Source organism: Glycine soja, chromosome 14 (genome assembly GCF_004193775.1).
Source record: "Glycine soja cultivar W05 chromosome 14, ASM419377v2, whole genome shotgun sequence".
Classification (NCBI taxonomy): Eukaryota; Viridiplantae; Streptophyta; class Magnoliopsida; order Fabales; family Fabaceae; genus Glycine; species Glycine soja.
Genome location: NC_041015.1, coordinates 48,951,597 through 48,970,918, shown reverse-complemented (window position 1 = coordinate 48,970,918; position 19,322 = coordinate 48,951,597). Strand labels below are relative to the sequence as shown.

At 32.7% G+C, this 19,322-nt stretch overlaps 2 protein-coding genes and 1 long non-coding RNA gene across 3 annotated transcripts; 1 reads left to right on the top strand and 2 right to left on the bottom strand.

The window, feature by feature from the left end:
• The first annotated feature begins 1,003 nt into the window (after positions 1 to 1,003).
• LOC114383438 (cation/H(+) antiporter 14-like) lies at positions 1,004 to 4,508 on the top strand. Its single transcript, XM_028343116.1, has 3 exons — positions 1,004 to 1,285; positions 1,712 to 2,719; positions 3,173 to 4,508. Exons 1-3 carry the CDS (start codon positions 1,049 to 1,051, stop codon positions 4,379 to 4,381), a joined length of 2,454 nt encoding a protein of 817 aa, XP_028198917.1. The 5' UTR covers positions 1,004 to 1,048; the 3' UTR covers positions 4,382 to 4,508.
• Positions 4,509 to 12,127: 7,619 nt separating this feature from the next.
• Positions 12,128 to 12,977, bottom strand: LOC114384548. The gene is made up of 2 exons (XR_003660715.1): positions 12,704 to 12,977; positions 12,128 to 12,215 (listed from the first exon to the last, which is right to left on the bottom strand). It is a non-coding gene; the product is annotated as an uncharacterized LOC114384548 (long non-coding RNA).
• Positions 12,978 to 17,619: 4,642 nt separating this feature from the next.
• On the bottom strand, positions 17,620 to 18,425 carry LOC114383566. Its single transcript, XM_028343261.1, has one exon. The coding sequence runs from the start codon at positions 18,337 to 18,339 to the stop codon at positions 17,836 to 17,838; it is 504 nt and encodes a 167-aa protein (XP_028199062.1). The 5' UTR covers positions 18,340 to 18,425; the 3' UTR covers positions 17,620 to 17,835.
• Between the last annotated feature and the right edge of the window lie 897 nt (positions 18,426 to 19,322).

The window sequence follows — 19,322 nt, the reverse complement described above, 5'->3', positions numbered from 1 at the left end:
TATAATAAACTAAATAAAATCAACCTATCTCTATTTAGATATTATTTTCCAGTTTTAACAACAAAGTCCAACAAACCAATTTTTATTGTTTTTGAAATAAGGGTAAAACAATTTTAAAATTTATTAAAAATCAAAACTCACATCAGATTTTGCATAATACATTTTCGTTTTAATATAAAATAACATTTCAAAACTATAAACTACAAAATTGACAACCACCTCAAATGGAGACTTAATTAACCCTTAAAAGGGCTACCCGTAGCAGTCCCCATACCCGCTGATAACAACTTTAATTCCCATCTACATTTTTATTGGATAATTATATACTCATACATGTACGTACCATCCACACTTAAGTTAACTATAAAACAATAAATCAATACAAAAATTAATTAAAAAAATTACTATCACTCTTAAATCATTTAAACATGACATAAAAAACATTCAAACATAACATAAAAAACAATCAAACATAACCTTGAGTCATTCAAACACAAGTCATTACTAAAAAAATATTTCAAACGCAATCATCTAACTTAATCTTTATTAAATTTAATGTTCTAATTAATTTTTTAACAAAATAATTAGAAGTTTCACTTACTTTGTTACTATTAGTGACAAAATTAATAATTAAGAAGATATATAATTATTTTATTCGTACAGAAAATGTATCTAATTATTTATATTAGTAATTCATTTTACTTAAATTATACCCGTGAATCTAAAGCAAAGAAAGTTGTGGCTTTGTACCCATTTGCAGTTTACTGCAATACCACCAATTAACTACTAAAAATATAACGATAAACTAATCACAAAACAAAACTAATTTTAAGTTGCCAACCCGAAATTCAGCATTGACGCCTGAAATTAATAATTATAATGACTTCTCACAAAGTTGGTGATCCATGGTTTACGTCTTCCAAATAAATCAACACAATAGCCCCACAATTCAAGGTTTTAACTTCATTCCATAACCTCTTCGTGCAGATTACATGATCTTTATTGTAAATCATGCTTGATAATTTGTTGTTTCTCTTTAGGTGACAAAATGGCTCTCGCGGACATAATCCCAAATTCCACCTTGGCCTTAAACACGACCCTATGGGTTTGCGAGCACACAACTAAGTTTCAACGTAATTCAAAGGGAATATTCTACAACGGCAACCCTTTAAACTACACATTATCTGTGGTCTCTCTGCAGGCCTCCTTAGTTTGTTTGTCCACTACATGGTTGCAATCCTTTCTTATCCCATTTGGGGAGACCACCTTCATTCCACAAGTGCTGGTAATATACCATTTTGTGAAATGCGTGTATAATTGTAATTTACAAAAGACAACATTGAATGTGTAATCTTTTGATTTTTTTAATTAAGACTAAACTTTACTAACTTCTATTGTGCAGATTAATTATCAAAAGAAATTATAATTTTGATTTAAAATGTAAATTTATATAAATGCTTACACAAGTGTTTTAGAGAAATGTTAACCTCATACTTTACTACACTCTTTCAGACATATCTTTTTATTGATTAAAATTTGTTGAAAATTATAAAAAAATTATGAATTCTACATCTTATTAAATGGGTTTCTCTCATATGATTTGGTTGTTTCTAATAAATTTTAACCAATAATAATAAGATGTGTTAGGGGTATGTTAGAGAATATATTAGCTAATACTAATTAATTTGGTTGTGGAAATGTATTTACTCAGGGAGGGTTGCTGACGGGGCCATCAATACTGGGACAAATTAAAAATCTTGACAAGTTGCTCTTCGCCCCAAAACCTTTCTACGTGTGTGAGGCAATCTCTCTTTACGGGACCTTGTTGTTCCTGTTCTTGATGGGAGTCAAAATAGACATATCTGTGCTAATGAGACTGGGAAAAAAGAATTGGGCCATTGGCTTGTGTTCTTGTGTATTGCCACTAATATTAACCATATCTTCTGCTTTGGTTCTACGCCAAATTCTGACCCCGGAAACAGACCTCTACAAGAACCTGTTTTACATTGCAGCATTCTCATCAACTGGTTCCTTTCAAGTCACCGCAAGTGTTTTGGAAGACTTCAAGCTCCTAAATTCAGAGGTTGGTCGATTGGCAATCTCTTCATGTATGATAAATGGGTTCATCAGTGCGGTGTGGCAGGGTGTGGTAGTCGCACACCAGCAAAGAGTTATATGGAAAGTCGACATAATCGCTTCCAAAATGATGGCAATTTCTTTGCTTGCTATGGTGCTTATCATCATATGTGTTCTTCGACCTATCATGTCGTGGATGATACGCAATACACCCGAAGGGAAGCCCTTGAAAGAGTCCTACATAGTTGCCATCTACCTTATGCTGTTAACGTGTTCATTGTATAGTGAGGTAAGTGGGGAGCACTACATTGTTGGGCCTGTGCTTCTTGGCCTAACAGTGCCGGATGGCCCACCACTTGGATCAGGATTGGTAGAAAGGCTTCAAACCTTGACCTCAGCACTGTTTATGCCATTGTTCTTCTTCTCTAGTAGTGCCAAATTCAAGTTGAGTTTAGTCGATGCCTATGGCTTTGCAATTGTGCAGCCTGTGGCCATAATTGGCTTCTTTGGGAAACTGCTAGGAACCATGTTGCCCTCACTCTATTGCAAGATGTCACTCACCGATTCTCTCTCCTTAGGTCTCATCATGAGTTCACAAGGCATCACGCATTTGCTTCACTTGCAAAGTTTGCAATACCTTCGAGTAAGGGTTTACAAATAACATTATCAACTTTTTTTAGTCCTTAATCAAATTTTTTTTTGTATTAGATTCTTGATATATCAAAACTTTTGATTTAAGTCTTTGTCATGATAATGTGACATCATCTTGATGACTAATATATATTAAAATAATTATTTTACAAGATATTACATCATCATTTATAGTAAGTTAAATGATGATGAAACATCATCTCAATAATTAATATATATTGAGAAAATCGATTGACTTAACTGGCAATAATGTTTTGAAACAAAACTTTTGATATACCAAGAATTCAATACAAAGAAAAATTTAATTAAGAACTTCAAATAAAAATTACTCATTTATTAAAAACATGAAACATATTTAAGTCTAACATTAATAATGATTACCTATTTAGTTATATGATTTTTCTTTTTTTCTAATAGCCAATTTGAATGTGAACATGTGTGGCAGATTATAGATGATCGATCATATGCTCAAATGTTTATAGCTTTAATATGGTTGACAGCAGCTTCCAATCCCATAGTGAAATTCCTGTATGACCCATCAAAGAGTTACTTGTCCTTCACCAAGAGGAGGACCATTGAGCATGCTCTTTCCAATGCTGTACTTCCCTTGATGGCATGCATACACTATGAAGAAGACACCCTACCCATGATCAATTGTCTAGAAATGTCACACTCCACAATTGAGAATCCCATTTGCTTCCATGTTCTACACCTCGTTGAGCTAACAGGCAGAACAATCCCAGTTTTAATAGATCATCAACACGAGAACAAGGCCAATAATACATTGCACTCTAAACATTCACAAAGCATAACAAATGTCTTCAAATCATACGAGCAACATAACATGGGCAACGTGATGGTGAAACTCTACACATCTATCTCCCCTTTCGAGACAATGCACGATGAGATATGCCTGCAGGCCGCACAAAAAAGAGTTTGCATGTTGATTGTGCCATTTCACAAGCAGTGGAGAGATGGTCAAGTTATGGAATCAGCACACCATGTTAGAACATTGAACCTCCATTTGCTTCGAACCGCGCCGTGCTCCGTTGGGATCCTAGTTGAACGTGGAAAATTGACTAGGAACAACCCTTTAAATTCGGTGTCCTTCTACAGTGTTGGAATTGTGTTTATAGAAGGGCCAGATGACCGTGAAGCCTTGGCATATGCAATGCGCATGGCTGATCACTCGAATATAAAGGTTACGTTAATTCGGTTAATGGAGCCTTGCATGAAGAGTAGACAATTGATGAATAGAGACCCTGATGGTGACTTGATTCACAAGTTTAAGGTTGACTACATCCAAATCAAACGCCATGATTACAGAGAGGAAGTCTTGAGAGACAGTGTGGAAATGGTCAGTTTCATAAAGTCACTCGAAGGTTGCTTTGATTTGATTTTGGCGGGTAGATGTCACGAAAACGACTCTTCATTGTTTAGTGGATTTAATGAGTGGAATGAGTACCCAGAACTTGGTTCTGTATCAGACATGTTAGTGTCTTCAGATTCTACTTTCGATGGATCCGTGTTAGTAGTTCAACAAAATAGGGTAGGGGTTGGTCATCATGATTTGCATCTAGACAATTCCTTCGCTGCCAAGCACGAACCCGCAACCATTGTAGATGTGCACCCTAAGGTTATGGCCTTTGTTTAACCATTGAACATATCAGGAACATAGTTGTAGATTCTGTACATGGAGTACTTATTTTATCTACAATTCATTTGTTTTATAGTTTGTAGGTAATCAAACGTTGGTGAACGGATTTGTAAATATAGGCATGTAATTTATATGTGTGCATAAAGTAATTAAAATGAAGGCAACATATTCATTTGTTGTTGAATTTGTGGCGGTGTTGGATAGCCTAACTGGAAACACATGCAATATACCTTTTACCTTGCACTTGCATAATACTATTTGCATGAAACCAAAAGATGAGACAATTACAGTGATTGGAATGAGGATCGTGAAATATAAAATAACTACTAGAATATTACATGGAAACACTATGAATTGGATGGAGTATTGATGAGGTACTTGATTATAATACAATGTATATTCCAACTGTCTTGTGCGTTTATGATAAAGGAAATGGTTTAGGATATTGTTGCAACTCTGTTTTCTCCTCCTAAAGCTGACAAATGAGGTCATCTTTAGGATCAATCAAGATGAGACCATTCTTGGTTATGCCTTCATAAGTCATACATATAAGTGAAAGGATTCGAGATGGGGCTAGAACACCATGAAAGTAGTGGGGTGAGTTCACTTCCTTTGTGTGGCCATCTAGAGTGGCCACAAATTAAGTAATCGGACGTTATGCATTTATGTATTCACCATGAAGAATGGTGTGAACAACATTTACTAGATCCCCCCACTAATATTGGTGTTTGAGGTAGGGCGTTTGACTTTGACCAAACTTTATAATGTTTCTTCTCCCATAGGATTGACATTAACCTTGTAGTGCTAGTATCAATAATAAAACTTGAATTTGCTGGTTTTTCTTGCATATTGATTTTTCTTGTGGATTTATCATGTAATTTTTTATGATTTTTTTTTATTTTCTTGTGAACATTTTCTGCAATTTTTATTTTGTAAAATTTGCTATGTTTTTTATAAAAGATTATTTCTTTTAAGTTTTTTTACAGATTCAAAAAAAAAGTTCAATATTTTTTAGCATATTTTTCATACAATTTTTACTTTGTACAATAAAAACTTCATATCTTGCCAATTTTTCATAAAAAAATTTACAAAAAAATCTCTTTTTTTTTTATTCGGTAACTAACTAATTAAGCTATAAATATAGTAAAAAAAATTAAAGAATGTTATTAATAAAGTAGAAAAATATTTTAGTAGCATTAAAGGTAACTAATTAAAAAATAACTAAAGATGCTTGACAAAGTTGCATATCGATTATAACGACAACTATATGTAATATTGCTCATGGTACGTATGGATAGACGATGGTACAAATGGTCTTAATTTGTTGTCCTCCTCTTTTTGGATACTTTTCTTTAATGGTTCAATTAGGAGTATGTGTTGCTATATTATGGATGAAGTTCTGATTTTATTTTAATTTTTCAGCAACATATACAGAGAGGTGGGTCGCACATAATTAAATTTTCTTTATCAGTATTTTCTCTCCTTTGTATTTTTATCGGGGAAGGAAGCTGATAGCAAGACTAGGTGGGAATTTGTTCATGTTTGCCGATTGATAGGGATTGATCGATTTAGGTTGGAGACACGAGAAAGAATCAATGTGATTAGGATGAATATTGCATGGTTTGAGATTATTATATGTCCCTTATTATTATTTTTTTAAAACAGAATATTTTTACTAGATGTCATGTAAAAATTAGTTATATATATATATATATATATATATATATATATATATATATATATATATATATATATATATATGGTGATCTCGGGTCATATAATAATAATTTTTCATATAGTTCAATGAAAAAGAATTTGATATTTTCTAATTAAGAAAGTGATTTAGAATAGTTTTTTTAACAAAATACTTATTTTTAAATTCTGTTATAAAATAAAAAAATGATTATATCTCTAACATAATATAAATAAAAAACATACTAACACTACTAGAAAAATGACTTTTTACAACGGTTGTTAAGTGCTTTTAACGACGGTTTACAACCGTTGTTGTATATAACGTCGTTGAAACGAAAGTGCTTTTTACGACGGTTATTATAATAACCGTCCTTGAAAGTTAGAAAATTTCAAAGACGGTTATTACTGAAAAACCGTCTTTGAATGATATGTCTGCTTGGACATTCAAAGACGGTTATTACATAATAACCGTCTTTGAATGCTGCATCTGTTTGGATATTTAAAGACGGTCATTACATAATAACCGTCTTTGAATGCTGCATCTGTTTGGATATTCAAAGACGGTCATCAGATAATAACCGTCTTTGAATGTTGACATTCAAAGACGGTTATTACATAATAACCGTCTTTGAATGCTGCATCTGTTTGGATATTCAAAGACGGTCATCAGATAATAACCGTCTTTGAATGTTGTGTATACTTTGACATTCAAAGACGGTTATTATCTCATAACCGTCTTTGAATGCTGCATCTGTTTGGATATTCAAAGACGGTCATTAGATAATAACCGTCTTTGAATGTTGTGTATACTTTGACATTCAAAGACGGTCATTAGATAATAACCGTCTTTGAATGCTGCGTCTGCAACGACATTCAAAGACGGTCATTACATAATAACTGTCTTTGAATGTTGTGTAAGACAACATTCAAAGACGGTCGCTAGATAATAACCGTCTTTAAATTCTTTGTCTGCTTCAACATTCAAAGATGATTGTTATGTAATAACCGACTTTGAATGCAGTGTCTTCAATGATATAATTGCGATTTTTAGATAATTCGGTATCTGAATTCCCCACGGAATCACTCCATGACTTGGCAAACAATAAAATAAATGACACCTAACTAACACTATTAAAACCATGGCACAAAATTGAAGTCAATTTTGGGGGAAATTGATTTAATATGTTGTTGAATGATATAATTTAATTTTGATGTCAACTAAAGAATAAAAAATCATAAGTCATCCAAACTAAATAAATAATTTAGATCATCAATGATTAATAAACTTAGGAAAGAATCCCAAACAAATACATGAAACAATGCTTACAATTAGTCATAACGACCAAACAACAATGTTTTCAAATGAAAAACAAGGTGATAAATAGCATTCAAAGCAGAGCCGTTGTTGGGAGCAATTAGTTTATCGTGCACTGCAGAACAATAATTAATTAAACACCAACTCAATCATTGGAAACCAAGAATCATGAGTGTTAAACATGCAAACCAAAAACCAACACGATCAAATGGTGAACAAATCTCCATAAGCACTTATGCGAGAAATAAATAAGAAGAAAAACCGAGTTTATGCACAAGTTAAAAATCAGCTTCTGGAGAAACTAAAATGAGAAAAGTTTTACAAATTCACTTATGCATATTCTTCTTATGATAACACATGATCATATGATTCATACCCCAAAAGAGCAAGAAAGGAAACAAAAAAAAGTATATATTAAGTCGTAAAATTATAATTTAGGAAAACGTACAATAATGACATTTAGAATTATGTAAGTTACTAGTCAAATTCAAATCTTATAAAATGTAACCAAACATAACTGAAGAAAATACAAGATTGAAAATGTCTTCCGCCCTCAGAGACTGCTTTTAATTTTTTATCGAAAAGAAGTTTTTTTTAGGACAAAGTATCTTTTTTATACTGTCTTTAAATTATACTAGATCCGGATAAGAGAAACTTAATTGAATATTTCTAAGGAGATATGATTTGTCAAGTTATTGGTATTCAATATAATCATGTGCATTCATATTCCTAATAAATGTAGCAAAGACCAAGAAACATGCCAAAACTCTGCATCCTCACCACAACAGCCAATAGGACAGCAACAAAAGTAAAATACCTCCCACAGCTGACTCTTAGTCATGTTGAAGTGAAGATTCCCCACATACAATTTTCGGTCCACAGCTCCATAGGGGCCAGTTACACCGGCTGCTCCACCAAAAGCATTAGATTGAACAAGGTTCTTTTCAGCTTCAGAAGGTTTCACCATTACAAGTTGTCCAAGAAGTTGGCAACATAAGTCAATAAAGTTCCAATGGAGAAAAAATAGTTTAATAGGCAAGTCATCACAGTTCCAATGGCAAAAGTATATCAAATTTAAAAGCAACTGACCTTGCCAGCTTTTCAAAAGAACTCATACACATTTGTCTCTGTTGCTTTTAGCGGCATCTGAGATCATCACCGAACAAATAGCCAATCATCAGAACAAGACACCAAATATCCAAATATGTAGAACTTATGAATTCATATAATTTAAAACAAACAAAAATAGGAACTTCCAATAAACCTGGTAGGCAAAAACAGTTCTCTGATCCCTTTTTGGGTCTGCCTCAGGTTCTGCAATCTCTTTTTTATCCCTAAATCTCATGCAACTCAAATTAAAATAAAGTTATTAAAAAAATAATAAAAGAAGTTCATATTAATTAATTTTGATGATCAGAAGATATAATTTATAGCATAATTCCAAATATACACCATTAACATTACAGTCCAAAATTCCACCTAATTTGAGAGGGAGTGATGTCTCATTCTAGTATAATCCAAAGTATATTTTGTTAGCATATCATCCACCAAATCATCACTTAATAATCCTTACAATATTATGCATATACTTCAGGACCTATGGTCAGGATTTCCTTACTTTATTATTTTGAATTAATAAAGCCAAAATTGCACCAGGAACCTATCATAAACCAACCTAGCAGGATCCATTAAATAAATCAATGATATAAAATACTAATACCTGGAAATATATAATAACATAATACCTACATCATGAATCCGACTAAATCTAAGAGTCAGAGTAGCCAAATGAATGCCTAAGGCCCCAAGGTAAGGTGTCTGAAGAGGTGTCACCGCCTATTGGGACCATAGGAGTATCTTTCTGGTTCAAAAGAGAAATAGAAATACCTTTACATCTTATTCATAAATCATAACATTAGAAAAAGCCTAGCCAACTAACTTTGCACTCAGATACTAAAGGGTGTATAATAGTTATCATATTAAAAGAATAACTATTTTTTGGGACTCTTAGCAGCAAGGAACTTAGCATACAGTGAGTTGCACACATAATAATCTTTTATTTTTAGAATTAATGTAACATCACAAAGGGATTTCAATGCCTTCAGGCGATAGGCGCTTAAAACATAAAAGTATACACCTTAGTAAAGAAAACAGAGTTATGTTAATGCCTTGTGGCAACATAGCAATGATATGATTGATCTACATTCTCAGGCCACCTCAAGGTCACTAATGGTATGCAAGTTGAAAAGGTGACTTGATGGAGGTCCAACATTATTTTTTTCCCTCATAAACGTAGTATTGAAATTTGAATTTAATATAAAATACTCAAGTCTGTTGTTGCTAGATCTTTATATAATTTTAGTGGATTGGTACAGTAATCAGTGTAATGTATATAACTATTTTTTATAGTAACGCAATTTATATAAAAAAATTACAATTTTTATACAAAAGAAAGAAATAAGAAGAGAAGAGATAAATGTGTTATATCTGTCATCACCAACCAACAAGCCTAACATTCTCCATAAAGAAAACAGAAGTCCCAGGATCGATTGACATTGTGAAACTTAACAGGAAAAGGCAAGCTAACCTGATTTCTCCCGTGAAAGCCTCACCTTTTCCCACCCAAGAATTCTGGGCAGAAGTTTCAATCCTATTTGAAATTGAGTTTTTTACCTGATCGATGTACACAAAGGGAGGTTTCACAACAACATCTGTACTTCTCACAAAAATTAAAAGGATTAGAAAACAGGATAAAAATATTACGGCCAGAATAGCTACTGTAATTATTGGGGTTGTAAACTCTAATCGTTAATTATACCTCATAAAGTTAAAAAATAAATTAAGACGAATGTAATTATTTATATTGTATTAAATTCTACATATAAATTATGCCTAGCTATGACTATATATAAAACTTTTAAGCAACACCCATGACTGGTGACTAGATAACAAAACAAAGAGAATAGCTACTGACATTAATCATATACATAAGGTTGAGGCTGCTGAAGCACCTATACTTGAAATTTATGCCTAGTAGCAACTACATGTTATAACAACAATATATTCAATGAATATGAGTGAAGGTGAAAAGGACATTGAACAGAAGTGGACGTATGCACGTGCATGATGGCACGGTCAAGTGGCAATGCAGATTTGCAGTCAATAATTGAGATATAAGAAAAGGAATAGGAACAAATCAGAGAGTGAGAAACATATGGATATGGTGAAAGAAGAACAAGAAGACCAAGAAGAAACCAAACGAGTGCCCAGCTTCTTCAATTTTCGTCTGCAAAAACTGGTCCCCTGCATTCTGTTGCCGCTTCATCACTTTATTCTAACTAATTAAATCACCAATCAAGTAATATTACATAAATTTGTTTGATCTATATATAAAAAAAGGATATTATTAGTCAAAGTGAGAATCGGTGATAATTTGGTGTTGAACCAACATAGAGGACTGCGGTGATAATTTGGTGTTTAAACATTGAACAGTGGAGTCAAATATTACGGCCAGAAAACTTCTAAATGAAGTTTTTTGTAAAAAATATCAAGAGTCAGAAAGCCTGCAGTGAGTTATGATTCTCTAATGCAGAAGAGTTGTTTGTCAGTCAGATAACAAGAAAAAGTTATGATTATGACATTACCAAAGCTTCCTTCCAAAGAAATAGGAAAAGGTTGCTCCACTAAAATTTCAGGTTTGGGAAGAGAGAGATGGATGGAAAAAAGGGTTCAAGCAAACTCTGCAGTACTTTTGCTACAGGAAGTTAGAAGGTGAGATTTGGAAGAGCTTATTTGAACTAGTCAAAATGGCTTATGACATTCGTATAAGATATTTTTATTCAATAAGATTCACAACTAAGCTTATGGATAAGCTTTCATGTTATCAGTTTATTGAATAAGTGCTTAATTAAGATGTTTTGTCAGTTGAGCCCTTAAAGACTAATTACAGGTCATTCACGTGGAGCTCACAAACTGGAGGGCTGAGTTGAATTGAGACAGATGAAATAACAGGAAAAATATATTTGTTCAATACTTAAGGAAACAAGTTTAAAAAGGCTTATCAGCTAAAATATATGTTCAAGAGTTAAGATGGAGACTTTACATTTCAAAAATTACTAAAGAGCTGCTAAATGAGAGAATTTTACAACAACAATAACCTTATCTCACTAGGTGGCATCCATTACATGAATCACATGACAGCATTGAACTCAATTAAAAACCAAATTCTTATAAATATTATTCACTTTGACATTCTTTTAATAATTTTTTCAATATTCTTCTTGGTCTCCGTCTACCCTTTTGACAGAGCTTAAAACTGTGTGATTTACTCTCCTCATCATTTGCTTCAATAGCCTTCTTTGCACATGTTGAAATAACCTTAATCAATTTTTAGTTATCTTTTTCTCAACAGGTGTCACACCAATATCTCTTTATATACAATCATTCCAATGAGTTAATTAATTCTTCTTTGTTAGTTGCCATTACCATTTCTGGTGCTATAAATCAAGATATTGCATAAATACTCTATTCCGGAGCAGTCACATAATCAAATAGAACACAAATAAATGCCACGAAAGATGGTTAAACACGACTATATGCATAATATCAGTGAAGAAATCAAACAAGACTGCAAATTTGCAGTTAACATGAATTGTGATAAATACAACCCATTAACTACCAAAAAAAAGTACTAACAATCAACAAATATCAATTTAAATTTATGCTACCACATACCTACTAACACCTCCTCCCACTTTGAGTAAAGTGTGCTTTCAGGTACTATGAATTGGACCTAATACACCTTGCTACCAGTGGTCACCCCTGAAACAGTGTAGAAGAAGAGAGAAAAGAAGAATGAGGGGAAAGAAGGTCACCAACATGAGACTTTTTATGAAAATCTTCTCTTCTCTCACGGTTTGACAAGAGTCATCACTGCTATGGGAGCAATATTCAGAAAAAGCAAAAGAATAAATGTTTGTTTGTGATTTTCCTAACGAAAAGTATTTTTTTTCTGAAATCATTTGATTTTCTCATATGAGCAATATCAAAATGGGAAAGCGGGTGTTAACATGGATTGATTATTGTAAAAACTCAGCAAATATACATCCAATTAGTTTCGCTCAATTAATTTCATACCAACAAAAATCTAGCAACATAGCTATGATGTAGACCTCACCCAATATTTTTAACCCAATCGCAATCAACATCAACAAAGGAAGAGGTAAAAAAATGTGAGTAAAGGTAAAAAAAAAAAACTTAGCCAAAGCACAGGCTTCAAATTCCTGAAATGAGAAATTTAGAGTACTTACCTCGTCAGTTATGGTGGGTAGCGACGAAAGCCCTCCAACGACGTCCAAAGTTGCGGGTTTTGATTCGTAAGAGTAAGGAAAACCAAAAAAGGGGTAGAGAAGAGATGAAGAGAGGGGGAGAAGGTGAGAAATGGAAAGGAGAAAAGGAAGTGAGAAATCTGAGGGAAAGGGAGGGAGAGGGGCTAGGGTTCAGTAACGAAGAGGGGAAGGTTTTAACGGGCTTTGTTTTTTTTTTTTAACCCAACTACGACGGTTTTACACTAAAACCCGTCGTAAATTTTATATAATATAACATTCTAAGGCGGTTTTTAATAACCGCCTTAGAATGTATGTCGTAAAATGTAATTTTTTTCAAAATAATTGCAAAAATGCCACCGCGTCACTATTTAAATCGGTTATCTAAATAACCGTCGTAGCACAGGTGATGTAAAAGGCAATATTTGTAGTAGTGTAAATTATTTGAAATATAGTATATAAAAAATACAACTAAATTTTATGCTCTATATATACAAAAATGGTAATAATTTGTTTAATAGAGTATATCAATGAGTTGGACTTTCAAGTTTTCGTATGCTTACATTTTATAATAATTTGTTAAATTGAAGAGTATCAATTTTCTTGTGCAAAGTAAACATAATAAACTTTTATTTTAAATTTTATCTCGTCTCGTATTTCGTGATCTTACACAAACAAATCCAAAAAAGTGATACTTAATAATATGATTGTGTGGACAATTGCGTTAATGTAATACTATTGTTAAGAGTAAGGGCATGTTTGTTTTTTTGTTGTTGTAACGCACGTTTCAAGAGATAAATCCAATGATTCAGAGCAAACTGAACGCAAAAGAAAGAATTTGAATACTTTTGTCCATCTCTATTTGCTCCCAACGTTCGTTTGAAATGGATACCCAAACATGCACCAAACTTTGTTCTGTGCCTTGTATCAACCAAACATATATACAAGAGACTGGATCAATACTAATTCATTTTATAAATATGTATAATTCAATTATTAAAATATCACAAAAGCTTGTTAAATTAAAAAAACCAAAAAGCAATTATAGTTAATTTGTCAAAATGAGAGTAGTTTTCTTTTCAAACACAGAGCTATATAATTACCGCTGATGAATAGAAGTTCAATAGACATGCTTAATTTGGCAACCTCAGCAAGTGATTTTATTCTCCTTTTGGAAACATACTATATGATGGTTTATAGGTCAAATGAGTTATTTGATCTTTTATTTTATTTGTTAGGTTTATTTTGATTTTTCATCTTTTAAAAAATTTATTTTAATCTTTTATATATCTATTTAAATTGATTTAAAATGATCTTTCCATCTATATAAAATTGATGACGCTAATGAAATAAAAATATTGATAACTAAAAATTATCAAATTTTCTTCTTTATCTTGTGCTTGGTGTGGCCAACCCCACATTCATCACCAAACCAATGTGCACCACCCCCACCCATCACCACGCCGCAGGTGCACCACCGTTACCCACAACCAGTGCATACCCTATCACCCTAATCTTTTGACCCCATGCAACCAAGCCAAACACCACCACCATCAATCGCTACGCCACCATCTCCTTCCAAAATGTTGGTGCACACCCAACAACTATCATAGCCACTCAAATGCCGACGACTTCAAACACCATCCAAACCTATGAGCACCACCACCATCAACCTTAGCTGCATAGATCCACCCAAAACAATGAGAGAATTCCTCATACATCAACCAACTTTGACCCAATCACCCTCAAAAACATTATGGTCGCCTAGATCTACCATGTCAACGTAACCAAGGTGAACTTCTTGAATCCATCTCCTTCCAGCATCGAATCTCTTCTCATCAGCTTCCAATTCATTACACTCTTGAACGAACACGATTCACCCTTGTCGCCATTGCGTGCAATGCCTTCACCAAAAAACATGTTTGTGAGCTTCGAATCTTCATGACGAAAATGGTTTATGATTTGCATGAGCAATCATGAGATTTTCGATCCAAAGAGGATTAGGGTTGTAAAAGATGAATTTTTTTTCTTATTTTTTGTTTTGTGACGACTTATAACCACTGGTATTGAAATATCACTAATGACATCAACTTCAAACTGATGAAATGATAATTTTGAATCAATTTTAAAAAATAAATTATTAAAATAAAATTTTTAAAATATAAAAGATAAAACTAAACTAAAAATAAATAAAATAAGAAAACCATATAAGAAGAAATTAAATATTTTTCTTCACCAATTCTCATCAAACTGTAACATATAGATGGTGGGGTCTAAACCAATTAGGTGTATATATACATTATATATATTGAAACTCCAATCTCCAATGATGGGATATGTGTGTGCATGTTTTGAGAGAATCAGGCTAGTTTTCCTCCGGTATTTGGCGACTGAACCCCGTGAACTTTGCTTCTTGATCTGCTTTGTCCTAACCAACTGCAGCGCAAGGCTCAATGCTACTTACTCTAGTCCTTGGGATCTCCTTCTATCATTTCTTTTAAAAATATGTTATGCATTATTATCAAATTGTTTGAGATTTTTTTTATTAATTCGTTAATGATTTCACTGATCATATGTATGCTTAATTAGAATCTTTAGAGTAATTTTTAACTATAAATATGTTTGAATAAGTTTGTCTTATTCAAGTCTCACAAATTTTTAAAATGGAATTGATTTTAAAAGAATTAATATTAGAAATAAAGAAAAAATTATGCAATAATAATATAAAATAATTTTATATAAAATATGATAAGTTTGTTGACTTTTACAATAAATACCTTAAAAATTATAAAAAAATAATTTTTTTATTGAAGTGTAAAACTATAATTTATAGGGGGCCATTTAGTCTTAACGTTACCAATCATGCATAAACAAAACTCACTAAGTTTCGAATAATTAAATTCTAGTGAATTACATTTATAATTTATAAAATTGCTTTACTTTAATGTATCTAGCTAGCTAAACAAACTGGAAATTGTTAAATGAATTATTTTACAGTCATACATGTTGCAATTTAACTCAATCATACTCTTTGATTAAAAGCAAGTTTAATTAAGCTAAGTTTAAGCGTTTACTTGCCCCTCCTTTTAACCAAACCGATGAAATTTTACCTTGAAAGAAGGACATTCAATCAAACCTGCATCCCCACGTATGTTGTTTATTGTTTAAAGTTAAACCATTTGATTTAAAGAAAAGAAAACTATAACAACAATCACCAAACCTATATATGTTTGTTGTTCACTAAAACAGATGTGCATTGATCTGTGAAATATGATGATCTAGAGACGTGAAACCAAGGTAGGTATATGGTCCAATCGAACTAGTATAATAATATGTGGGTGAGTTGGAGTGTGAGAAAGGGATGTGCAAAGAATTGTCTATTATTGGCTTGGGAGAGAAGAGAGGGAATCCACGTGAACAACTGAGTAATTTAATAAGAAATAGTTCAAGGAGGATGTGCCAGCTTTCTTGCTTATGTAGCGTGGTGATGTCGCCAATGTTTCTACCAAGTCCCACCTTTTTCTCCTCTCTTTTGTTTCTACCACATATATATTTTTCTTGTTCCAAAAAAGATAATATTAATCAATGCCATTTAATTAATTACTTGTTTGACTAAAACTCTCATAGTGAGTGGTCATTCATCAATCAGGAGTTTCCAGCTAGCTATTTGAACGCCCCCCCTTCTCTATTTTCATTTTCGTTCATGTTTATAATTTCCTTGGCGGCTACAAATTGTTCATCACTTGTAAATTTTGGACTATTTGAGTAATATCTTGTAGCTTTATACACAGATTTATGTCTTAGACATTTTCGTAGCTGATATTGCACATTTAGTATATGGTATAATTTTATATTGTATATGTTAATATGAATTTTGAAATGTAATTAATAGATAAATTATCTTAATATCAAATCCTTAATTTTATAATGTTGGCCAGCTAGCTAAAGTCCACTAACCGAGCTTAAATTGAATCCTGAATGTTAACGATGGAATGAAAGCCTAGAAGCACAATCATCAACCTTATTTGGGACCCCAATCTGTACTTTGGTTCGTCCCCTACGGAAATGTGTCTAATATTATGTGCATATAATAATTAAGTTTTACTTTGACTTCATTCTTAGCGTGAACAAAAATACTTGTACATTTTTCTAATTATTTTGGACATTGTTTAATTTGTTTGTTCCGATTACACCTGTTCATCACATAAAAGCAGACTTAATTATATCGCTTTAATCTAGACCAACTGCAAAATAATTAGTAATTGAAATAATAATGTTAACCCAAGCCTTTTTATTCCTGGTTACTTAACAGATTCCTTGAGTGGACATAGATGGCTAACGTGCATGTTCTAATTAAATATCCAAATTGAAACTCAGGGTATCATTGGAATATCATGGATCTAATTCATGATGCCACCAGTAATGTTTTCTGTTTAGGGTGCATTTAGTGATTAATTAACCAAAAGCAAAACAAATTAAACTGCATCTTAATTTTTCATTAGGAAGACCGAAAATTCTTCAAACATCATGACCACGAGAAATTACCATATGGTCCTACATCACCATATATATGGTCCAATCAATCTGTTTTTTTAGCACACCATTTTTTTTAAGATAATTAGCACACCAATCTTTTTTCTTATAATTTGAAAATCTTGATTATGAATTACATGATATTGATCAAGACCATAGTTATATAATGGTATTAAATTATATAATAATTTTTCTTTAAATACATTAGTTTGAAATTCAAATTTTGTTATATGTATAAAATAAAATAAAACAAAATATGCCTTTTCTCTCTGTAATGTATGAGAAAGAGAAGGCAGAGTATGTTTAAATTGATTATTTTCCTTTCCTTTATTTTTTTTCTCTGTATTAAGCAAGCATGCTTAATTAAATTGATTAATTCAACCCCGAAATAAAAAACGCAAAATCATACAAGAAGGCAGAGTAACTCATCTATGTCCACAAATTTAGATACTCACATACATTTAAAAAAAGGAGAAAAAAGTCATGTTATATTCTAACAATTTCAAGTGTTGTTGAACCATCTTCGGTTCCCAGTCCCCACCGGCAAGCCAGATTCCGGCGCCGGCTGCCGGAATAAAAAGAAACTAGTCTTCTGAGATGCTCTCCAACCGAGGCTGCCACAATCCGCCGCGACGGCTCCGGTGATCCCGCCGTGAGCATTTCTTCTCCTTAGAAAGTACGAAGCCCTCATTATCACATTGTTGTGATGATGGCAAATCATGGTTGCTCTTCATGCTCTTCTTGGAAGACACTTTGACAAGGTCATTCTTATTACGATGATCATTATCATTACCACCATCGTCACTGCAACGTCTTTTCTTTTTTTCCGGCAGCGATGCTGTCGGGATCAAGAAGTATATGCTCCCTCTCTTGAGTTCGGTATCTGGTGAGAGGATCAGAATCCGGCGAACCACGCCTTGGGAGGTCGGTTTGCTCAAGACATGGTTTGGATTCGCTTTAAGAACTTCCCCCGCCGTGATTGGACGCGTGATTTCTTCCACGTACCCGTTCAAGTGCACTATGCGGATCAAGTCTAGGGCTCCACACGGAAGAACGCAAGCCAAACAACACCTTAAGCTGTTACCCATATTATTATTATTGTTGTTGCTCTATAATAATGTGGAGACTTTTAGTTGGGGAGTTCTATGTGAAATGAAGGGTTGAAGGGTGAGTTTGTGTATTTATATATATAGCAAGTGAACCGTGGGTACGATCATAATAATGCAAATGTGGATTTAATAATAATTGTGAATTCAAATTGACGAAACTACCCAGCACAAAGAGTGGTTTTCAATTTTTCTAGCACTCACGTTCACATGTTATATAGTGGTGGGGTTCCTTCTATTATCTTTGAGAAATATGTATTGTGTACGGCAATGTAGTAAATTGAGGAGTGTGTAGAATAATTTTCTAACACATTTTTTTATTGTTAATTAAAAATTATAAAATTATAACTAAGATTCATTAAATAATAAATAATGGGATTTGCTAGCTTATTTTTATGATTTTTAATAAATTATAAGTGTTTAAATTAGTATGTTAAAAAGAGTGTTAGTACTCGTACTATATATACTAGACCTTATCAAGTTGGTTATGCATTCTTCTTCCTTTTTCGCTTTTTTTGGTTCAAGTTTCTACCTGAAAAAATAGCTTTGTTGTGGAAAATTTAAATACGCGAGTTTAAAGTGCGGTTTAGCCTAACTCTGCGGATACACGCAGTCAAAAGCTTATCCACAAAAGGAAAGGGAAGAAACAACCTGGAAAATACTCCTGAAATGACATTACAATTAGCTGAACAATAATGATACTTGCACACTATAATTTTCCACACCATTCTTGTATAATTGTATTATTTCCTTTCATGATGGAGAGAAATATAATCAACAATAGCACGTTTAACATATTCTTGTTCATCCTTTTCTTTTCTAAGTAGAACAAAAATAGTCTCCTACAGAAGGATACACGCAGTCAAAAGTTTATCCACAAAAGCAAAGGGAAGAAACAACTAGGAAAATACCCCTGAAATAACATTACAATTGTTGGAATATAAGTTTGTGCTGAAATCCCACGT

Bases quoted from the DNA above. Each gene is read 5' to 3' on its own strand.
- LOC114383438 (XM_028343116.1), top strand. From the start codon at position 1,049: ATGGCTCTCGCGGACATAATCCCAAATTCCACCTTGGCCTTAAACACG. The intron at 1,286-1,711 runs GTAATATACCAT...GTATTTACTCAG, and splicing joins CCTTCATTCCACAAGTGCTG to GGAGGGTTGCTGACGGGGCC. The intron at 2,720-3,172 runs GTAAGGGTTTAC...CATGTGTGGCAG, and splicing joins AAAGTTTGCAATACCTTCGA to ATTATAGATGATCGATCATA.
- LOC114383566 (XM_028343261.1), bottom strand. From the start codon at position 18,339: ATGGGTAACAGCTTAAGGTGTTGTTTGGCTTGCGTTCTTCCGTGTGGA.